General features: G+C 43.5%; 1 protein-coding gene across 2 annotated transcripts; it reads right to left on the bottom strand.

Moving 5' to 3' along the window:
* Window positions 1-186: 186 nt before the first annotated feature.
* dnmt1 (DNA (cytosine-5-)-methyltransferase 1) lies at window positions 187-13,718 on the bottom strand. 2 transcript variants are annotated; one of them, XM_064986254.1, is made up of 35 exons: window positions 13,472-13,718; window positions 12,707-12,749; window positions 12,015-12,122; window positions 11,616-11,865; window positions 11,295-11,370; window positions 11,108-11,213; window positions 10,979-11,019; window positions 10,836-10,890; window positions 10,664-10,747; window positions 10,347-10,456; window positions 10,121-10,239; window positions 9,879-9,971; window positions 9,598-9,749; window positions 9,200-9,387; window positions 8,817-8,831; window positions 8,362-8,545; window positions 7,258-7,355; window positions 6,738-6,891; window positions 6,482-6,597; window positions 6,187-6,388; window positions 5,887-6,023; window positions 5,116-5,295; window positions 4,209-4,433; window positions 3,813-4,005; window positions 3,589-3,679; window positions 3,313-3,447; window positions 2,871-3,153; window positions 2,622-2,763; window positions 2,316-2,482; window positions 2,039-2,216; window positions 1,568-1,763; window positions 1,102-1,265; window positions 790-906; window positions 591-702; window positions 187-454 (listed from the first exon to the last, which is right to left on the bottom strand). In XM_064986254.1, exons 1-35 carry the CDS (start codon window positions 13,516-13,518, stop codon window positions 417-419), a joined length of 4,599 nt encoding a protein of 1,532 aa, XP_064842326.1. In that variant the 5' UTR covers window positions 13,519-13,718; the 3' UTR covers window positions 187-416. The 2 variants fall into 2 exon arrangements, with proteins under 2 accessions (XP_064842326.1, XP_064842327.1); XM_064986255.1 differs by lacking the exon at window positions 8,817-8,831.
* Between the last annotated feature and the right edge of the window lie 3,027 nt (window positions 13,719-16,745).

Raw genomic sequence — 16,745 nt, 5'->3', positions numbered from 1 at the left:
TAGTAACCGGAAGGTCGCAAGTTCAAACCCGAGCTGACAAGGTACAAATCTGTAGTTCTGCCCCTGAACAGGCAGTTAACCCATTGTTCATTTTTTTTTACTAGGCATCAGATACTGTAAGTCTAATCATGCATGTATTCAGATTCTGTTTTAAAAATCTGATGCCAAGACAATGTTACAAGGAACTGCCATTTAAGAGCTTTATTTGAAATATTACAACATATAAAAACTACATACAATTTATTTTCACTTTCCAAACACGGTTAAAATCACATTTAAAAATCATAAACATGGAATGGTACTGCAGACTGGCCAGCTCATTTAAAAAATACGAGGAGCTCCCGTGGCTTGGTGGGCTTCAGAATCTCCGGGGAATTTGATTCTCAGTGGAAAGGGGATTGGAATAGGTCCGGGTACTAGTCCGACACCTCCATCTTCTCCTGCTTCCCATTCTCTGAGGGAGGAAAATGACATTCATAGTATGGATACTGATGACACGCTTCCCATCCACATTAAAGCCACTATCAGTAATTCAGCCAAATGCCCAAATAGCAGTAACCACCACAGGATGCACTTTGAGCAGGCCTAACCTTTCTCATTCTCTTTTGTATTGTCATTCTCTTCCTTGATCCGCTCTAAGACACACTTCTTGATCTCTAGTCCAATGGCTCTAGAGAGTGGTGGAGGAACAGCGTTGCCAACCTGAGGGGGGGACAAAAAGTGTCACTCAAGGCATTTTCTAGTAGGGGATTGAATTCTTGATGGAGAACAGAGACCCAAGTCCAGTACCTGTCTGTGTTTGTCTAGAACATTTCCAAAGAAGCGGTAGGTATCAGGGAAGCCCTGAGAGCGTGCACACTCCCTCACACTGACCACTCGGTGCTGTTCTGGATGCAGGACACGACCCTAAAACATGACAGGACATTTAGTACCCAAAGCACCCAACATTACAGCTCTGCAGGAGGGAGACCAATACATTTCTGTAGACTAGTATTTACAAACTACAACCACAGTACATGTTACTACATGGCTGTGTCCTGAGGTGAAATGGTCCTAGCCATTCATCAATTTCGCTAGAGCTGGTACAGTATTAGATTTTACCTGCTTGCCCATGGGCTCAGGGTTGGTAACGGTGGTGCTGAAGAAGCCGTCCCACTCCAGCCTGCCGTAGAGGCCGGCCCAGTGGTTGTGGCGGTTCCCCGTGTGGGGCAAACACCAGGGGATCAGAGTGTTGAACTGCCTGTCAGCAGGGTCACAGGGAACCCCTAGAGGACAGGATGACAATCAGAACATGTCGTCTACAGATATCATTACAACAAACCCTTGGATTTGCCATCCAAATTACATTGGCCATCTGACCTGAAAAAGTGCTATAAAAATGAACAGGTTAATTAAGACTATTTGTCAGAGTTATGAACACTCAAAGCACCCACTATTTTCACAAAGAGGCTAACTTGATTAGGTTGCTAGGTGTTGAAGGTTGCTATTGTATTTAAAATGGAAACAAATGAAATCATTGAGCATTTAATAACATTTGTATGGCCTAAATATCCATAAAATTGAGTACCTCCTGAACAAGTACAAACACCCCTCAGTGCTCCAGAGCTGCTGCGGCCATTCTTCTTGTCAGGGTGGGTGTAGCGGAGCTTCTTGGATGAGGTCCCGTCCCTCAGCCGGACCTCCATGTTGGGCAGGTCCCTCCAGTCAGAGCCAGGTGCTAGGGGGATGTGCCTCATACGGGCCGCTACAAGGGCACTCAAGTCCTGGGAACCAAAGAGGGACTTAGTTGGTTTCAGGGAAAGCTATCATCCACCCATCCTCGTGAAAGTTCTCATTTAACCAATGTCGCAAGCATAACAGGCACTAAACATCTGCTCCCCAGGTGTGGTGCTCTTTGCTCCTGTAAAAACCAAACAGCTTTTCACTAAGCTGCACTGAGGCATCCAAGAGACTCCAAAGACCGAGCCACACCTATGGCTGTTCTAACAAGTTACTGCTGAGCCACCAGGTGATTGTAACTATGAGGCAGCAGCTGTACCTTGCAGATGTGGTCTTTGAGGATGGGCTGGTACTGTGTGCCTCTGATCTGCCTCTGGAACCAGGACTGGGGCTCTCCGTTGTAGGAGATCTCCAGAGCAGATGCTCCGTTGCGGATCTCTGGCAGGTCAGACATGGTGTCCCTGACTGTGATGGTCCTGTACACGCCGCCATTACCTCTGAAACAGGAAGGAACAAATCAGAAACTAGACAACCCTCATCCTTCACATCACAAGCTATACAACCACACGCTTTTACATTGACTGGTGGCTGGTTACCGTGTGACGTTGCTGAAATATTTCTTGTCATCCACCACCACATTGAGAGAGCATGCCCGGGGAGCGAACACATGTAGGGGCTCTGGGTAGCGAGGAAGCTTCTCCCCAGGCGCGGCTGCCAGGATGATGGCCCTGCGCCGCGTCTGAGCTACACCATACTGCCCAGCCTTGGGAGGAGTGGACAGCAGAGGTCAAGCTTAAGCATATCCCATGAATGACTTTCACAATAACTAAAAACATTGCGTAATACTGCAGACTGTTGGATTCATCAATCAGAAAGAAACACGTCACCTTAAGTTAACTCACCTGAAGGACTCCGAATGTGCACTGATAGCCCATGCGGACAAGACAGCGGAGAGTCAGTTTCAGGACCATGGAGCTTTTGAAGGAGACAAAGTTCCTCACGTTCTCAAGCAGGAAGAACTTGGGTCTGTAGTAGTCGCAGTAACTATAGGAGAATACACGTTAGGGGAAAAGTATACAACTACACAGCAACCACTTAGACTGGAGCTTCTGTACTTGGACAGATCAATAATATACTCATGTTTAACTGACCTGAGATAAGACACCACCAGAGAGTTTTTGAATTTGGAGTAGGTTCTGGAGTTGAAGCGGTTCATGCCGCTGAAGCCTTGACAGGGAGGGCCTCCACACAGCATCTCCACGTCTCCCTTCTGGGGCAGCCGCTGGCCCAGAGAGTTGGTCTTCTCTCCAGACATCACCAGCTTTAGCAGCACATTGCAGTCCTCTGTAAACACTGTGGTGCCCGGGTTGTTCAGTCTAAAGGCCTGGGCTGCTGGGTCCCACATCTCAATGGCCCACAGAGTCTCGGCGATACCTGACAGGTAGGAGCAACAAATTGCAGTCACTATGTGGCCTGACAAACACTTAACATTACTCTTGTAACAAATTCTACCTGTATATTAAAAAAGTTCCCTCGTGGTCACAAACACAACTTAGACATTTCCCAAGCTGTTGAAGTAAAGAAACTACTAACCAGCTTGGTGGAAGCCTTCAGAGAGCCCACCGCAGCCAGAGAACACATCCAGGGTACGAAGCTTGGGCACCTTGGGGTCCTGAGGCTCCTGGTCTGGAGGCTCCTGAACAGAAGACGACTTCCCTTTGCCTTTACCTGGAGGGCAGGGGGTTTGGAGCCACAGTTACAACAGTAGTCAGAAGCCTCATGACAAGCCTAAACCTGTAATAGGCAAGAGGACATTTCAAAAGGAGAGAACTATGTGACTGGCAATAAGTATCAGAGGAGAGTAGTTACCTTTGCCCTTCCCTTTCCCCTTGCCCTTGTTCACAGCAGAGCGGGCATGGTTGGGTGGGTCCTCAAAGCTCTTAGACTTGGCATTATAAGCCTTTGGGTGAGAAGGAGACCGATATTACCATCTTGAGCAAACTTCCTCAAATGAGCATCTCAGCTACTTAGCATGCAATATTAATATGGGAAGTTAAAGTTGCTCAATTGCTTCTCATCTAGTCCAGCCTCACCTCAAGGAAGTAGAATCGGTCAGGTCCACCTGAGGAGAAGTCCTGAACTGTCTCATTCAGGTCCTCTCCGTACTCCACACGACACCGGCCCAGCACCTCCGACATGTTGACTGTCACTTCCTCGTCACTCCAGTACAACTGGTTGATGTCTGTGTGGTAACCTGCCTTCGCCCCCTTGTGAGTGTTCTCAGGCCTGAGAGGGTGAACATTAAGAGTAAAGTAAAACCACAGAATACGAAATTATAGACATTCTTATATTGCCAAGAGTTCACCTCCTTACAGTGAAAAGATGCATTTTAGGCCGAAATTATTATTGTACAAAAGTCACTAAATTTGACATGGATCCAAGGGGTCCTTCTTTGCAGTTCTACCATAACATTGGACTTGGGTGCTCACCTGTAGAACTTGTACAAGCGCAGTTTGACTTCAGACACGTCAGCCTTCCCGTTGCTGCGTCTGTGGCAGAAGATCTCCTTGATGCGTCCCACTCTGAAGGGCTCAGGGGCATCCAGGTTGGAGCCCTTGATGTAGTCTGAATGCTTCCTGTAGTACTCTGGGTACAACTCCTCATCCACATCCTCCTTCCTGTGAGGACGCTTCACTGGACTGGCTGCCTTCACACTGAGCACAAGAAAATGTTATGGTAAGGGGAGATGTATATATAAAAACGTTTTTCAAAAGCTGATGTTGAATTTGCCAACACTAGGATTTGCCTGTGGTATTGAATCTTTCAGCAGGCACCCCAATTTCGCACCAGAATCTCTAGGGACCCACCCCTCCAAATCTAACGACAAACTCAATACATTTACATCAAATGATCTTCAATTCATAAGATTTATCCCTTATTAACAGATCTTTCCCAAAAACATTTGCATACAATAACCTGTACTCTTAATTTGTGTTGTCGTGACCCCACCGCAATTACCTGGTGAATCCGACTTTGAATATCACTGATGTAAGAGAAACAAGGGGCTTTGCATCCTATGCAAATCATGAACGTGGAAGGTGTTCTACGATGTGCTAGCGGAGCCAAACTAAAGTGCCACGGAGTTGCATTATTGTCCAGAGAATGCAGAGTCCAGAGTTATTTATGCCTGTTATACCAAGGCTATAAATGAACACATTTGCCACTAGAAATGCTTTCAACATCCACTGAAGTAGATAGCAAGTTTACGAGATCACTACATTAGTTGCCTTGGTGACTAAACAGACTTGCTAGTTTAGCAAACCAAACATACCAATCAGAAACAAGTATTCAACAATGCCATGTATAATCGTCAGTATTCCTGGATGTTCCACTCACCTGAAGTTGTATGCATCAGGGGGCAGGTAGCAGCTGTCTCCCACTCTGAACTGCTCTCCCTTCAGGCAGGCCAAAGCATATAAGGCCTTGGAGTCGTGGTCCTCCTCCTTTATGGGTTCAAACACCCGAGGAGTCTCCTGCTCTTCCCTCTCCTCAGCCCTACTACAGCTGGCACAGAAGCTGAAATACAGGAGACACGGTAACCCAAGACAAACTTATTAATCCTCCAAGCAAATGTCAAACACTTAAAAGGTTCAGACATTGCAAAGTCAAATTCAAGGACTTTCAAGCACTGAATTGTAATTTGAAGACCTCAATTTGTATTGAATTGCAGTATAGAAGAAAAACAGCATTACCACTTGGCAAGCCTCTCCAAAGGCACTATGCATTGGAATTCAACATTTTGTCATTTGAGATATCGGGTATTGTATCATGTTTCTTAAACAAAAAACATCCAAAATGTCCCATTGTATGGCAAGCCACGTTCGAGACAACATTTGATGTCAAAATAACCATTTAATAATGGTTTTAAAACACCAGTTAATTGAAACTGCAGGAAAGAAATGAAAGTCCACATCAAACTACTCAGAAATTAAATTGGAGCAGAAGAGCTTATTTAAAAACCTTGGTTACAACTAATTTCAAAATTAGTTTTCAAGAACCACACAGAGGAAATGTCAGCTTTAAGGTATTCCAGTACTAGATTTTCAGAGCTCCAAATGTAAGTACTTGACAGCCCTATCAGCGCTTTAAATGTCAATTTTGACTCACTTGTACTTGCAGTCCTCTTGGGGTGTGAAGGTGGGTGGGGTCTCAAAGCGGGCACAGTCTCCTTCATACCACAGCTGGTAGAAGAAATTCTTCCCATTGTCATCGTCAATCACCTTGATGTCCTCTACCATGCCACCCTGAAAACAGTGGTACGAAATACATCAGTGATGAGGTGCATGGAGTAGTAGCTGTATAGACAATTGGCATGACAAGGACTGTAGGAGTTGGAAAGACAGCATGCACAGATCTGGGACCAGGCTGGCAACTGCTTAAAGAGCGATAAAGCCAATGAATTCTTACCTCCATGAACCAGTTGTCTGAGGGGGCCTTGTACATGACGTTGACCTTGCCCTCTACGTAGCTCAGCTGCATGTCTTCACAGTCCTCAACCAGGAACAGCTCCAGAGGGTCAGAGGACTCCCCCAGTACAGTATCTGTACCACGGCAAAACCAGTGGGCATGGAACCACTTCCCATTGTTATCCTCCCACAGAGATGTGATTCTGGAGACCCAAGACAAGACGGTCAACCCCTGAGCCATACAGAAAACAATAGAAAAGGCCAAGTCAAGATTCTTAAACTGCTATAGAACCTACCTGGCCAGGTAGAGCAGGATTGATGGGTCATCAGAGCTGACAGAAACACAGTCTCCCACCTCTAGCACCTCATTGTCCATACGCGCCTTCATGTAGTACTGCTTCTTCCCCTCAGTCTGAACATAGGAGGGAGAGAACCTTTATCCCAAGTCAGTCAAATTACATACACATTTTTGATATTACAAGTCTAGTGTACTAAGGGATATTTTGACCAGTTTGAGGTTAAGAACTTCCTACAACACGAAGGAGTACATACTTTGATAGAGTCTCCAACCCAGGTCAGCTTGCCATTGCTCTGCTTCTTAGTCTTGGCCTTGGACACTTTCTTTGAAGGGGCCTTTACAGGCAATAACTCTTCCTCCTCTATGTTCTCATCATCCTCAGCTTCCTTTACTGCCAGGTTGGGGCATCTGGTGGGGTAATTACATTGATAAGAGAGCAGATCACATTAGCCAATGAGTTCAAGCCACCATACCTACAACATAAGCTCCCAATTTGAAATAAAGGGCTCTGAAGAGGTTCATTAGCTGACTAGTGTAGCCCCATCCCCAGTTCCACCCCATGACCCAGTTCACACTCAGTGGCAGTTTCATTTTTTTTTTTTTAGAGAGAGTAGAGTTTGTTTTAACAGTCTCAGAACTGTTTAGGGGTTTTCCAGAATGAGTTCATGGGAAGGAACAGTGTTCTGGAACAAAATGTTATGAGTGTTCAGAAACAGCCATGGCATGAACCATTCACCTAGGCAACTAAGGGGCACTAAAGATCAGCCAACTTACCTCCTCTTCTGGCAAGCCTGCTTGCTGCGACCACTACCCCCAAACTTGATCATGTCCTTGCAGGCTGAACACTTGCCACAGTCTGGAACGAGGCAAACCTGTAGACAGAGGAATGAGAACATGAGTGTTTTAAACTAGGGCATACCAAAGCTACATCCAGACTTGGTTTCATCTATCGTAGCCACTCCTCTTTCACCCCCAGCTGCCAAACGAACCCCGATTCCGATGACCATCCTACCCATGTTAGAATACAGAGTTGTAACTTACAGCGCGTCAGGTACGGGTGCTCTTGAGTGGCTAGATGTTCTTTACCATTCGGCCATCAGATTTGCCACCAATGCTCCTTATAGGACACATCACTGCACTCTATACTCCTCTGTAAACTGGTCATCTCTGTGAACCTGTTGCAAGACCCACTGGTTGATATTTATAAAACCCTCTTAGGCCTCACTCCCCCCTATCTGAGATATCTACTGTAGCCCTCATCCTCCACATACAACACCCGTTCTGCCAGTCATTCTGTTAAAGGTCCCCAAAGCACACATATCCCCTGGGTCACTCGTCTTTTCAGTTCGCTGCAGCTAGGGACTGGAAGGAGCTGCAACATACACTCAAACTGGACAGTTTTATCTCAATCTCTTCATTCAACGACAATATGGACACTTACTGACAGTTGTGGCTGCTTTGCATGTTGTATTGTTGTCTCTACCCTCTTGCCCTTTGTGCTGTTGTCTGTGCCCAATGTTTGTGCCATGTTATGTGCTGCTACCATGTGTTGCTGCCATGCTGTGTTGTCTTAAGTCTCTTTATGTATTGTTCTCTCTTGTCGTGATGTGTGTTTTGTCCTATATTTTTATGTAATTCATTTTTAATCCCAGCTCTCGTAGGAGGCCTTTTGGTAGGCCGTCATTGTAAATAATAATTTGTTCTTAACTGACTTGCCTAGTTAAATAAATTCTTCAATTATGAACAGGAAACCAATTAGTTGCATAAGAATTTAACTAGTTCGCTTGGCAGAAGGTTTGCACTTATTCAAAGTCCAATTAAATAAGGCTCCTCCAAGTCTTGGCTCAACCTCATTCAGGTCGGCACTTAGTAAGTTACCTCACAGACACCACAGCGCTGGCGTTTGATTCCGCCATCTTTCTCATTCTGATCAATCTGGTCAGAGAAGAAAGTGTCAAAGATCTTGTAGACCAGCTTGGTGGTAGTCGCTCTAGTGGGCCCTCCTTTGCTGTCCCTCTCAATCTTGGTGGGATGGCGGATGGCCTGTCTTCTAGCAGCTCTCCTATGAAGGCAAAGAAGCAGGTGGTTAGGTGTTGGCCCAATGCAATCAATTATTATAATATTAGTATAAAATGTAGTAATGCTGTGTTCAAGCTCTCGACAGCCAAAGCAGCCGTGCTTTTAGTAGGCATGCAGATTTTTTTTAATGACAAACAGCACAAATTGAGATGAGCTATACAGTTCACCAAATTGCTCTATAACAACACATTTGTTGCAATGCACACCAAACAAGCCAAGGATATTTTCAGACCGAAGGGCTGTAGAATACCTACCAGTACAACAGCATGCTGCATTAGGGAATGTCAAGAGGAGTGTTAAACACCAGGGATCAGAGGGAACAAACAGCAGGGAGACAAACATAACCTTCTTTATTGTCCCCAACACAAATCCGCATGTGAACATACACAGCTCTGGTGGCTGGACCTTTAACTTTACGGTTTGAACATAGAAAAAAAACAGCCAATTAGACTGAAGTGCATCTTCAATCCAGCTATTGACCGACAGTCTGCCATTTTAACTTCATGCTAAGAGAGTTAAGATTCTCTTCCAGCCACACAGCCTAGTGAGAAGCAGACAGCACTACGGAGGGGGGGGGTTGTGCTTATAAAACAGCAAGTTTGTTGCAACATCAGACATTACCAGGTCCTATCATTACCTCTTTCCCAGGGTGACCCCAGCCAACTTGATCAGGTCCCTCATGCAGGGGGTGACGATGATTGGCTGCTCGTCCGAGTCCCCGGCCTCGTCGTAGCTCTCCACCTGCTCCACCACAAACTGGGCGTGGCGCAGCAGTGTGTCCTCTGTGAAACGGTTGAAGTTCAGTCCAGCAGGAGGCACTGTGGTCTAAGGGGCAAAGAGGAGAGCTGGCGAGTCAAGTCAGTGCGGAAGCTGATGTTGCCATGTGTGAAGATTTGGGCCATTTGAGAGACACCAAACAGAAAAATAACTACCTGCACTTATCCAATAATAAACAGTAGTGGCAACATTGAACATTTTGCACTAATAAACAAGACCCTAGTCAAGCATCTACACCAAACGATCTTAGTATTTCACCTCAATCTTGTTGAGGAGGTCCTCATAGCTGACGTCAGGGTTCTTCTGCAGGAACTCCACCACCATCTTGCTCATGTAGATCTTCTCCTGCATCACAGCAAAGATGGGGGCGTACTCCTCCCTGGGATCCATCAGGATGTAGTCCGCAAAGGCTGGAGATAGAGAAGACGTCATGGGTTAGAGGTCTGAGTCACTATATACACACCATGAGTATAGGCATTAGGCTAATGTTTTAACGTTCAATCCACTTAAACCTAAAAGGAAGCTCTTGATTATATTACCTGTAGTGAATCCAATTAAGGCTTTCTCTCCTCCGTCAAAACCAGTGATCCACCAGGCGTTGATGGGACCAAGCTTTTTGGCAGGAACCCCACCTAGAAAAATAGCAGTACAGTAGTTAGCCATAGGTACACCACTCAAGTATATCTTACATAAAATTATTTAGTAAAGATTGTAAATCAACTATGGTTGGAGGAAACCAAGTATATAAACATTGTTAGTGTGAAAAAGGTCAGGGCCATACCATCCATGCAGGGGTTGTCATCATAGATAGGCTTGACTGCACAGCTGAAGTACAGCTCAACGTTCTTCTCAATGAGCCCAGAGTCAAATGGACACAGGTGGCCACGCTTGTCATAAACACTACAACAAAGAACAGTTCACCTTCACCAAGGTGACAGCAAAAAACATGCACTAAAAGGCTGATGCGGTATACAATTTTGAAGGGACAGTATGGAGGAACCACTCACCAGAAGTTAGTAATCTTGTGCTGGGGTAGTTCCTCGTAGTTCTCAAAGCCGTCTTCGTTCGAGTCAAACAGAGAGAGGCGCTCGTCTGTTAACATTTCTGGCTCATCCAGCTGTAAGTATACAAACATAATCAAGAAGAGTTTTTGTTTAACCAGTCAATCAATGAAACCATAACTAGAATAAATCCATATTGTTTTACTCTATGAAATCCTATTTAGTGCAAGTCATCATTAAACAAATATCCAGTTGGCCCTAATGACATGTTAAAATGGCACCTTATCCCATTTTCTGTAGTATTACAGCCTGGAGTTTCTCACCGCATTATCAGGATCTCCCTGAAATAACTTGAGGTCCGAGTCATCCAGATACTGCCTGCAGTCTGGACATTTAGGGGGTGGAGTCTGAAACAGGAGATGAGCATCAGTGACACTGACATGGCAACTCTGCTCAGAAATTATATAACAGCTTGAGCACAGGAATGGGCCTCACCTTAGCTGCAGCCACTGCCTTCATTTTCTCACTAGTGGCGTCCTCTGCAACTGGCCTGAGAAGAGAGGATGGAGACAGTCAATGCAGATTGAAGGAAGGGTGTGGCCAATTGAAGTGGGAGGTTAAAAGGTGAATGGTCTTACTTATTGTCTGGCTCCACTTTAAAACGCTTCTCTTCTTGTGTCTACAACAGAAAGAACTGTTTAGGTGCATTGATTAATAAGAGTAAATCACATGTCTGAGTGACAGGTGCCACACAATAAGATCCTCACCTCTTCCTCTGTGTCGCGGTCTACTTTCTCCTTCTCTTCCACTTCTCTATTTGTAACCTCTCCATTCGTAACCTCTCCGTTCACCTCGTCAGACTTGCGCTTCTGACTGCAAGGGAAAAGTTTATTCCTGAGCAGAATGCATAAGACCTTGAAAGGTTAAGGGAAACATAGATGAGTTCCTACTCACACTTTGGAGAACATTGATAAGATGGTGGGTTGTTTTCCGGAGACAGAGTTTCTTGTGACTCTGGAACCAGGAGATTCTGGACAAAAGTAAAGAAACAATGTTTTATTATTTAAGAATTTGGAATCGATTGCATCCATGTGCCTCAACACTTGGTCATGTCCCAAAATGTACAGTTCTCTAAGATGTGTTGGTTTTACAAGTTGCTTGGTAAAACAATTAGATGGAACATCAGAACAAATCTTTCAGAGCATGAGACACAGAAATTGCTACTGTATAGATTAATCCAGGGAGAAATTGATGTTCCCAGCCACTCCTACTCACTCTTGGGCTCAGAGTCTGACTTGCTCTTCCGTCCTCCCTTGCCTTTGGGGGCAGAAGGAGATTTCATGGCATCAGCCTCTTTGGTGTCCATGATTACTTCTTCATCCTCTTCCTTGTGAGAGTCACCATTTGCTGCAGAGCCATTTGTTTTGCCATTCCTGCAGTTCTGCACCACAACATCACCATGTGAGCCATTCTCCACACACAGCTCACGTCCCAAAATGGCCTTCACCTTAGAGAGGTAGCCATCCTGAGGGGAACATGTAGGCCCTGGTCAAAAGCACTATATAGGAAATAAGGTGCCATTTTGGACAAACCCAAATATAATATTTCTATGGAGTGAGAGATGGGCCAGAGTGAGTGGATTCATTAGATTGACAGGATGCAGCCACAACTCACCATTGAGATCTCTGAACTCTTCATCTTGGCTTTCAGGCTGCTGAGCTGGTCCTGGGCATCCGGATGCAGGAAGTCCTGCACCAGCTTCACCTTTTCTTTGACACAGTCCTATGAGTTAAATAAACTGGTTTAAGACATGCTTTGGAAGGTGCTAAGTTATTTTAAGTGCTTAGCCACAAGCTGTTCACTCACCTACGGTGAGGAAGACAATCGAGCATGAGGTCTTATACCAACAAGCTCGGAGACAGTTTGTATACAAGCCATCAGAATGCTGAACATTAAGCAGCCCTCCACACACATATGCACTCATCCACCCGATTTTATGCCACACATTAAATAATGCACAACGTAAACACTTGCCCCCCAATCCCCAAAACAGGTGTAAATATTAGACTGTGCATTCTTGTATTATACTTGTATTATACTTATGCTAAAAAGTTCATTCTAGTCTGAGCCATTTACTTTCGCTTATATTATTTCATATTGTCGAGAAGGAACCTGCAAGTACCGTAAGCATTTCGTTGGACGATGTATACCATGTGTATCTTGTACATACGACTAACACAACTTCACAAAGGGATAGTCATGATCGGCTTTCTGGACATTAGTCAACGTTTGAAATAACAGAAAACGTAAATAAGTCTTTGGCATTCGAAACCTTAATGTCCAACTTGGTAGTTCAGGTCACTCACCTCATCGGAGAGCCCATCTTCATCTTTTTCCAACACCTCCAGCCTGTAAACAAAAAACAAAGTGTTACCCACTCGCTACAATGATCTAATCATGAACAGTAAACCATATTAGCATGGCACAACTTGTTGACAGGTCGCTAACGCTAAATGTTAACGACATCTAGCTTGACACTTGATTGTGAACCTGACTTTATTTTGAATTCCCATCCTAGCTACTGTACCAAGCATCGAACAAGAAGCCAGCTAGTTAATGTCTGTTTACAGCATAACAATGTAGATAGCTAGCCGTTTTGAGTTGCTAACATTTCACAAATAGTCGATGATAGCTAGCAAGCTAACAATTAACGCGAACGTTAACATTAGTTAGCCAACTAGGAAATAAAAACATGCATGTATCCAATATTGAAGTGAAAGGCAACAGCTGACATGAGCCAAAATGTATTATTTGGCGCCAAATCTAATCCCAAGCACAACGCATCTTTGGTACAGTTAAATAGCTAGACATGGCATAGGACAACCGTGGAAGATGCTAGCTAGCTATCCATCCAGTTAGTAGAGCCGTTTCAGCGTGGCAAAATTAATTCGCAGTATTGTGCATGGAATGGTGGATCGTGTGATGCGGTGAGAATTAGAATATCCCATGCCATGCATGTGTGCTTATTTGACAGGACAAAGGGTGAACTGAACGCAGTGTGCTGCAAGCTAGCTAGCCGAACATGACAGCACCGCAACATTACATTTGCGCTAGCTAGCTTGTAACGTTACCTTTTCCTGACATCCACTGGCAGAAACAAGGAGGTATTGGCTGGCATTTCAAGTGTGAGCGTGATAGACTAAAATATAAAACTCGTTTAGATAAAAACAAGAAAAGACAACAAAGAATCGTTAAAACGATGTGCTAAAATCAGAGCTCTCTGAAAAACAACGTGTGTGGCATCTAATGTAGGCTAGCTATATGCAGTTCAGGCGCGCGGGCCGTCTTTTCGCGCGGAAACCCGGGCATTTTGGGCTTTACCATTACGTTGATGTATAGGTGAAACGCATGGTGAATATGGGATCAAATTTAATTAATACATCTATCTATATTAAGGTTTTGAACAACTTTTACATTGATTGTTCAATTAGTTCAATTAACTTATACATTAGCATTGGCTGTTTGTTTCATAGTATGTTTTCACCTCTCTATGGAATATTTTAAATTGTTGACACCCCCATTGATTTGCATACTACAAAACTTCGTTCACCACAATGTACATGATTTTTCGAGGGAAATAAAGGAACGACACAAATGCAATCGGATTGATAGTGATAATGGTTGATATATATTTTTTTACTTATCAGAGACATAGCTGGCTTTATACATGTATTTCTTATGGTGACCTGCTGTACAACTAACGCCTCATGTCCACGAGATGCCGCAAACTCTTTGACGTTGAAGTCATTCAATGTCAAAGGAGCAGTACGCACGCTACGTTAGGGATGCCGCACTAGGTGGTGGTGTGTTCTGTGTACCATGCGTTCAATATTTTCAAAACGCATATGCATCTGGTGGATTTGGGGCAACTTGGCAAACGCACGCGGGGGAGTGGTTTGTTTATTTATGGGTCATTTCAGTGGCAACAGAAATTGTATTTGAATTCCATATTTTTTTTTTTTGTATTTTGAAATTGAATATTATTTTATTTTGTAACGCACACATTTTATTCATAAATTGAACTTATTTAATCATTTCAAACTGAATTGAATTAATATTGCATTCCGTTTTAAAATTCAATTGAATATTACAATTAAATATTTATATATTTAGTTTCAATGTTGTAGATATTGCATTCACTGTCTGTGTACCTGGTTTGCAAACTATAATTTAAAGTTGATGTAAATTCATATATTAAACTTCTCAGATGCATTCAGATTTCAAATTCAGATTGAAAACCGGAGACAACATCCTGGTGTTTTACAGTGCTTGACTTGGTCTGAAATAGGTGCCAGTACTCAATTTGGGTGCAGGTACTGTTTATATTTAGGTCCAGAAGCTCCACAATACTTTTGAGCTAATATTTTCTAAAGTAACAGGAGCTCAAGCAGTAGAACATTTGAAATGCTGGTACTCAGCTCTGGTGCGCTCCTGCCCAAGTCAAGCGCTGCAACTTCGCAGAGGAGGACAGATTAAAGACTGTTCGCACATTTAGCTAAAGCCTATAGAGACCCGCATTTGGAAGTGTCATAATACCCATAAAACCTAGCTGTCAAACAGGGAAACGGTTCCAATCGTTTTTCCACCATTCATTTTTTTCATAGGGGATTTTAGAAACACTTCAAAATAAAGACTGTTTCGTGTAGGCTTACCCTGGCGTAACGTTTTGATAACCATTTAAATCTCTCTCGGAGAAGATGACTTTTATCATTTTATTTGTCTCCATTTACTCTCAGATTACAAAAATTTGCATCAAAGTAGACATCATGAAAGACTACAAATCCCTGCAAGCTCCTGCACATCATCTCAATCTGACACCTTTGCTAACAGGTATTACATCAATTTAAAACTTGAACAAGACAGTTCGCAGAATTGTCAATTTAAAGACATTTTGCCAACTTATTCATAACTACATGGTAGTTAATCTAGAGATTCTTAGCTTTGTCTTTTTTTTAAGTTCGCAAGTACAAAAAGGTTGGTATTTAGCAATTGCTCGTATGCTTGATTTACACACACCTGAAAGTATTTTGCCTTGATAAATCAGACACGTTCTAAAACACTGAGCTAGTGCACGGGAAGTCTCATTTACATAAATAACCACCCTAAATGACCATTTATGTTCACAAACCTTCCCTTTAAAGCTGCAAGAAATGTCACTAATTTCTGTTTGCCAACATGGAGAAATCAAAGAAAGAAAAAAAACAGGAGGGCAGAGTGACTCTTCACTGTCTGCTATGGACCAGCACATTGGCAGCATAATTGCAGAGGTCTCACATGGAACCCAAACCGGTTGCCATCAAGCATAAATGTATTTTGTCGCCAAACACATGTTAAAATATCAAAACAAACTCTGAACCAATTACATTACGAAAAGCATTAAACCTTTATGGATATTTAGCTAGCTTGCTGTTGCTAGCTAATTTGTCCTATTTAGCTAGCTTGCTGTTGCTAGCTAATTTGTCCTGGGATATAAACATTGAGTTGTTATTTTACCTGAAATGCACAAGGTCCTCTACTCCGACAATTAATCCACACATAAAACGGCCATCAAATCGTTTCTAGTCATCTCTTCCTTCCAGGCTTTTTCTTCTCTTGACTTTATATTGTGATTGGCAACTTTCATAAATTAGGTGCATTATCGCCACTGACCTCGTTCGTCTTTCAGTCCCCCGCGTGGGTATAACCAATAAGGAGTTGGCACGGGGGTACCTGCTTCTATAAACCAATGAGGAGATGGGAGAGGCAGGATTTGCAGCGCGATCTGCATCACAAATAGAACTGACTTCTATTTTAGTCCTTGGCAACCCAGGCACGTGGGTGCAATAATTGAATAATATAGATTTCTACATTTATTTTGCTACGCGACGCGAGCAATGTAGTCAGCCTGTGATGCAGTCCTGAAACAACAAGAAGAGATCAACACATCAATTATTGGACTCAAACAGCAGCTGGAGGATGTATGCAACAGTCTGATATAGAAATCAATAATTGAAAGAACTTGTTGATTGTGTCAAACATGTGAGACAAATTCTGGCGCAATGTAAATGTGTTTTCCTTGTCGATTTGATTACAATATTTGGAAGAACAGATACCTAAACCCAGTGTATGCTATTGACTCTGGTCCTCAGTGCCAGGGCTATGGGTGGTGGGAAACACTCCCTGTCAGGCATGGGCTCATCAGGTCTCAGTTGGTCATTCAGTGGAATGACATTTTTGATTGCAATGTTGTGGAGCACACTGCAAGCCTTGACAATGTAGAAAACCTAAAAAGGAATTTGCACATTGTATTACATTCATGTAATGTCATTTGAAGATATGTCATTTCATAGGCATATGAAATTAGTA

This window comes from Oncorhynchus masou, chromosome 14 (genome assembly GCF_036934945.1).
Source record: "Oncorhynchus masou masou isolate Uvic2021 chromosome 14, UVic_Omas_1.1, whole genome shotgun sequence".
Taxonomy (NCBI): domain Eukaryota; kingdom Metazoa; phylum Chordata; class Actinopteri; order Salmoniformes; family Salmonidae; genus Oncorhynchus; species Oncorhynchus masou.
Note: the sequence above shows the minus strand (reverse complement) of the source record. Positions and strands in the feature narration are given on the sequence as shown.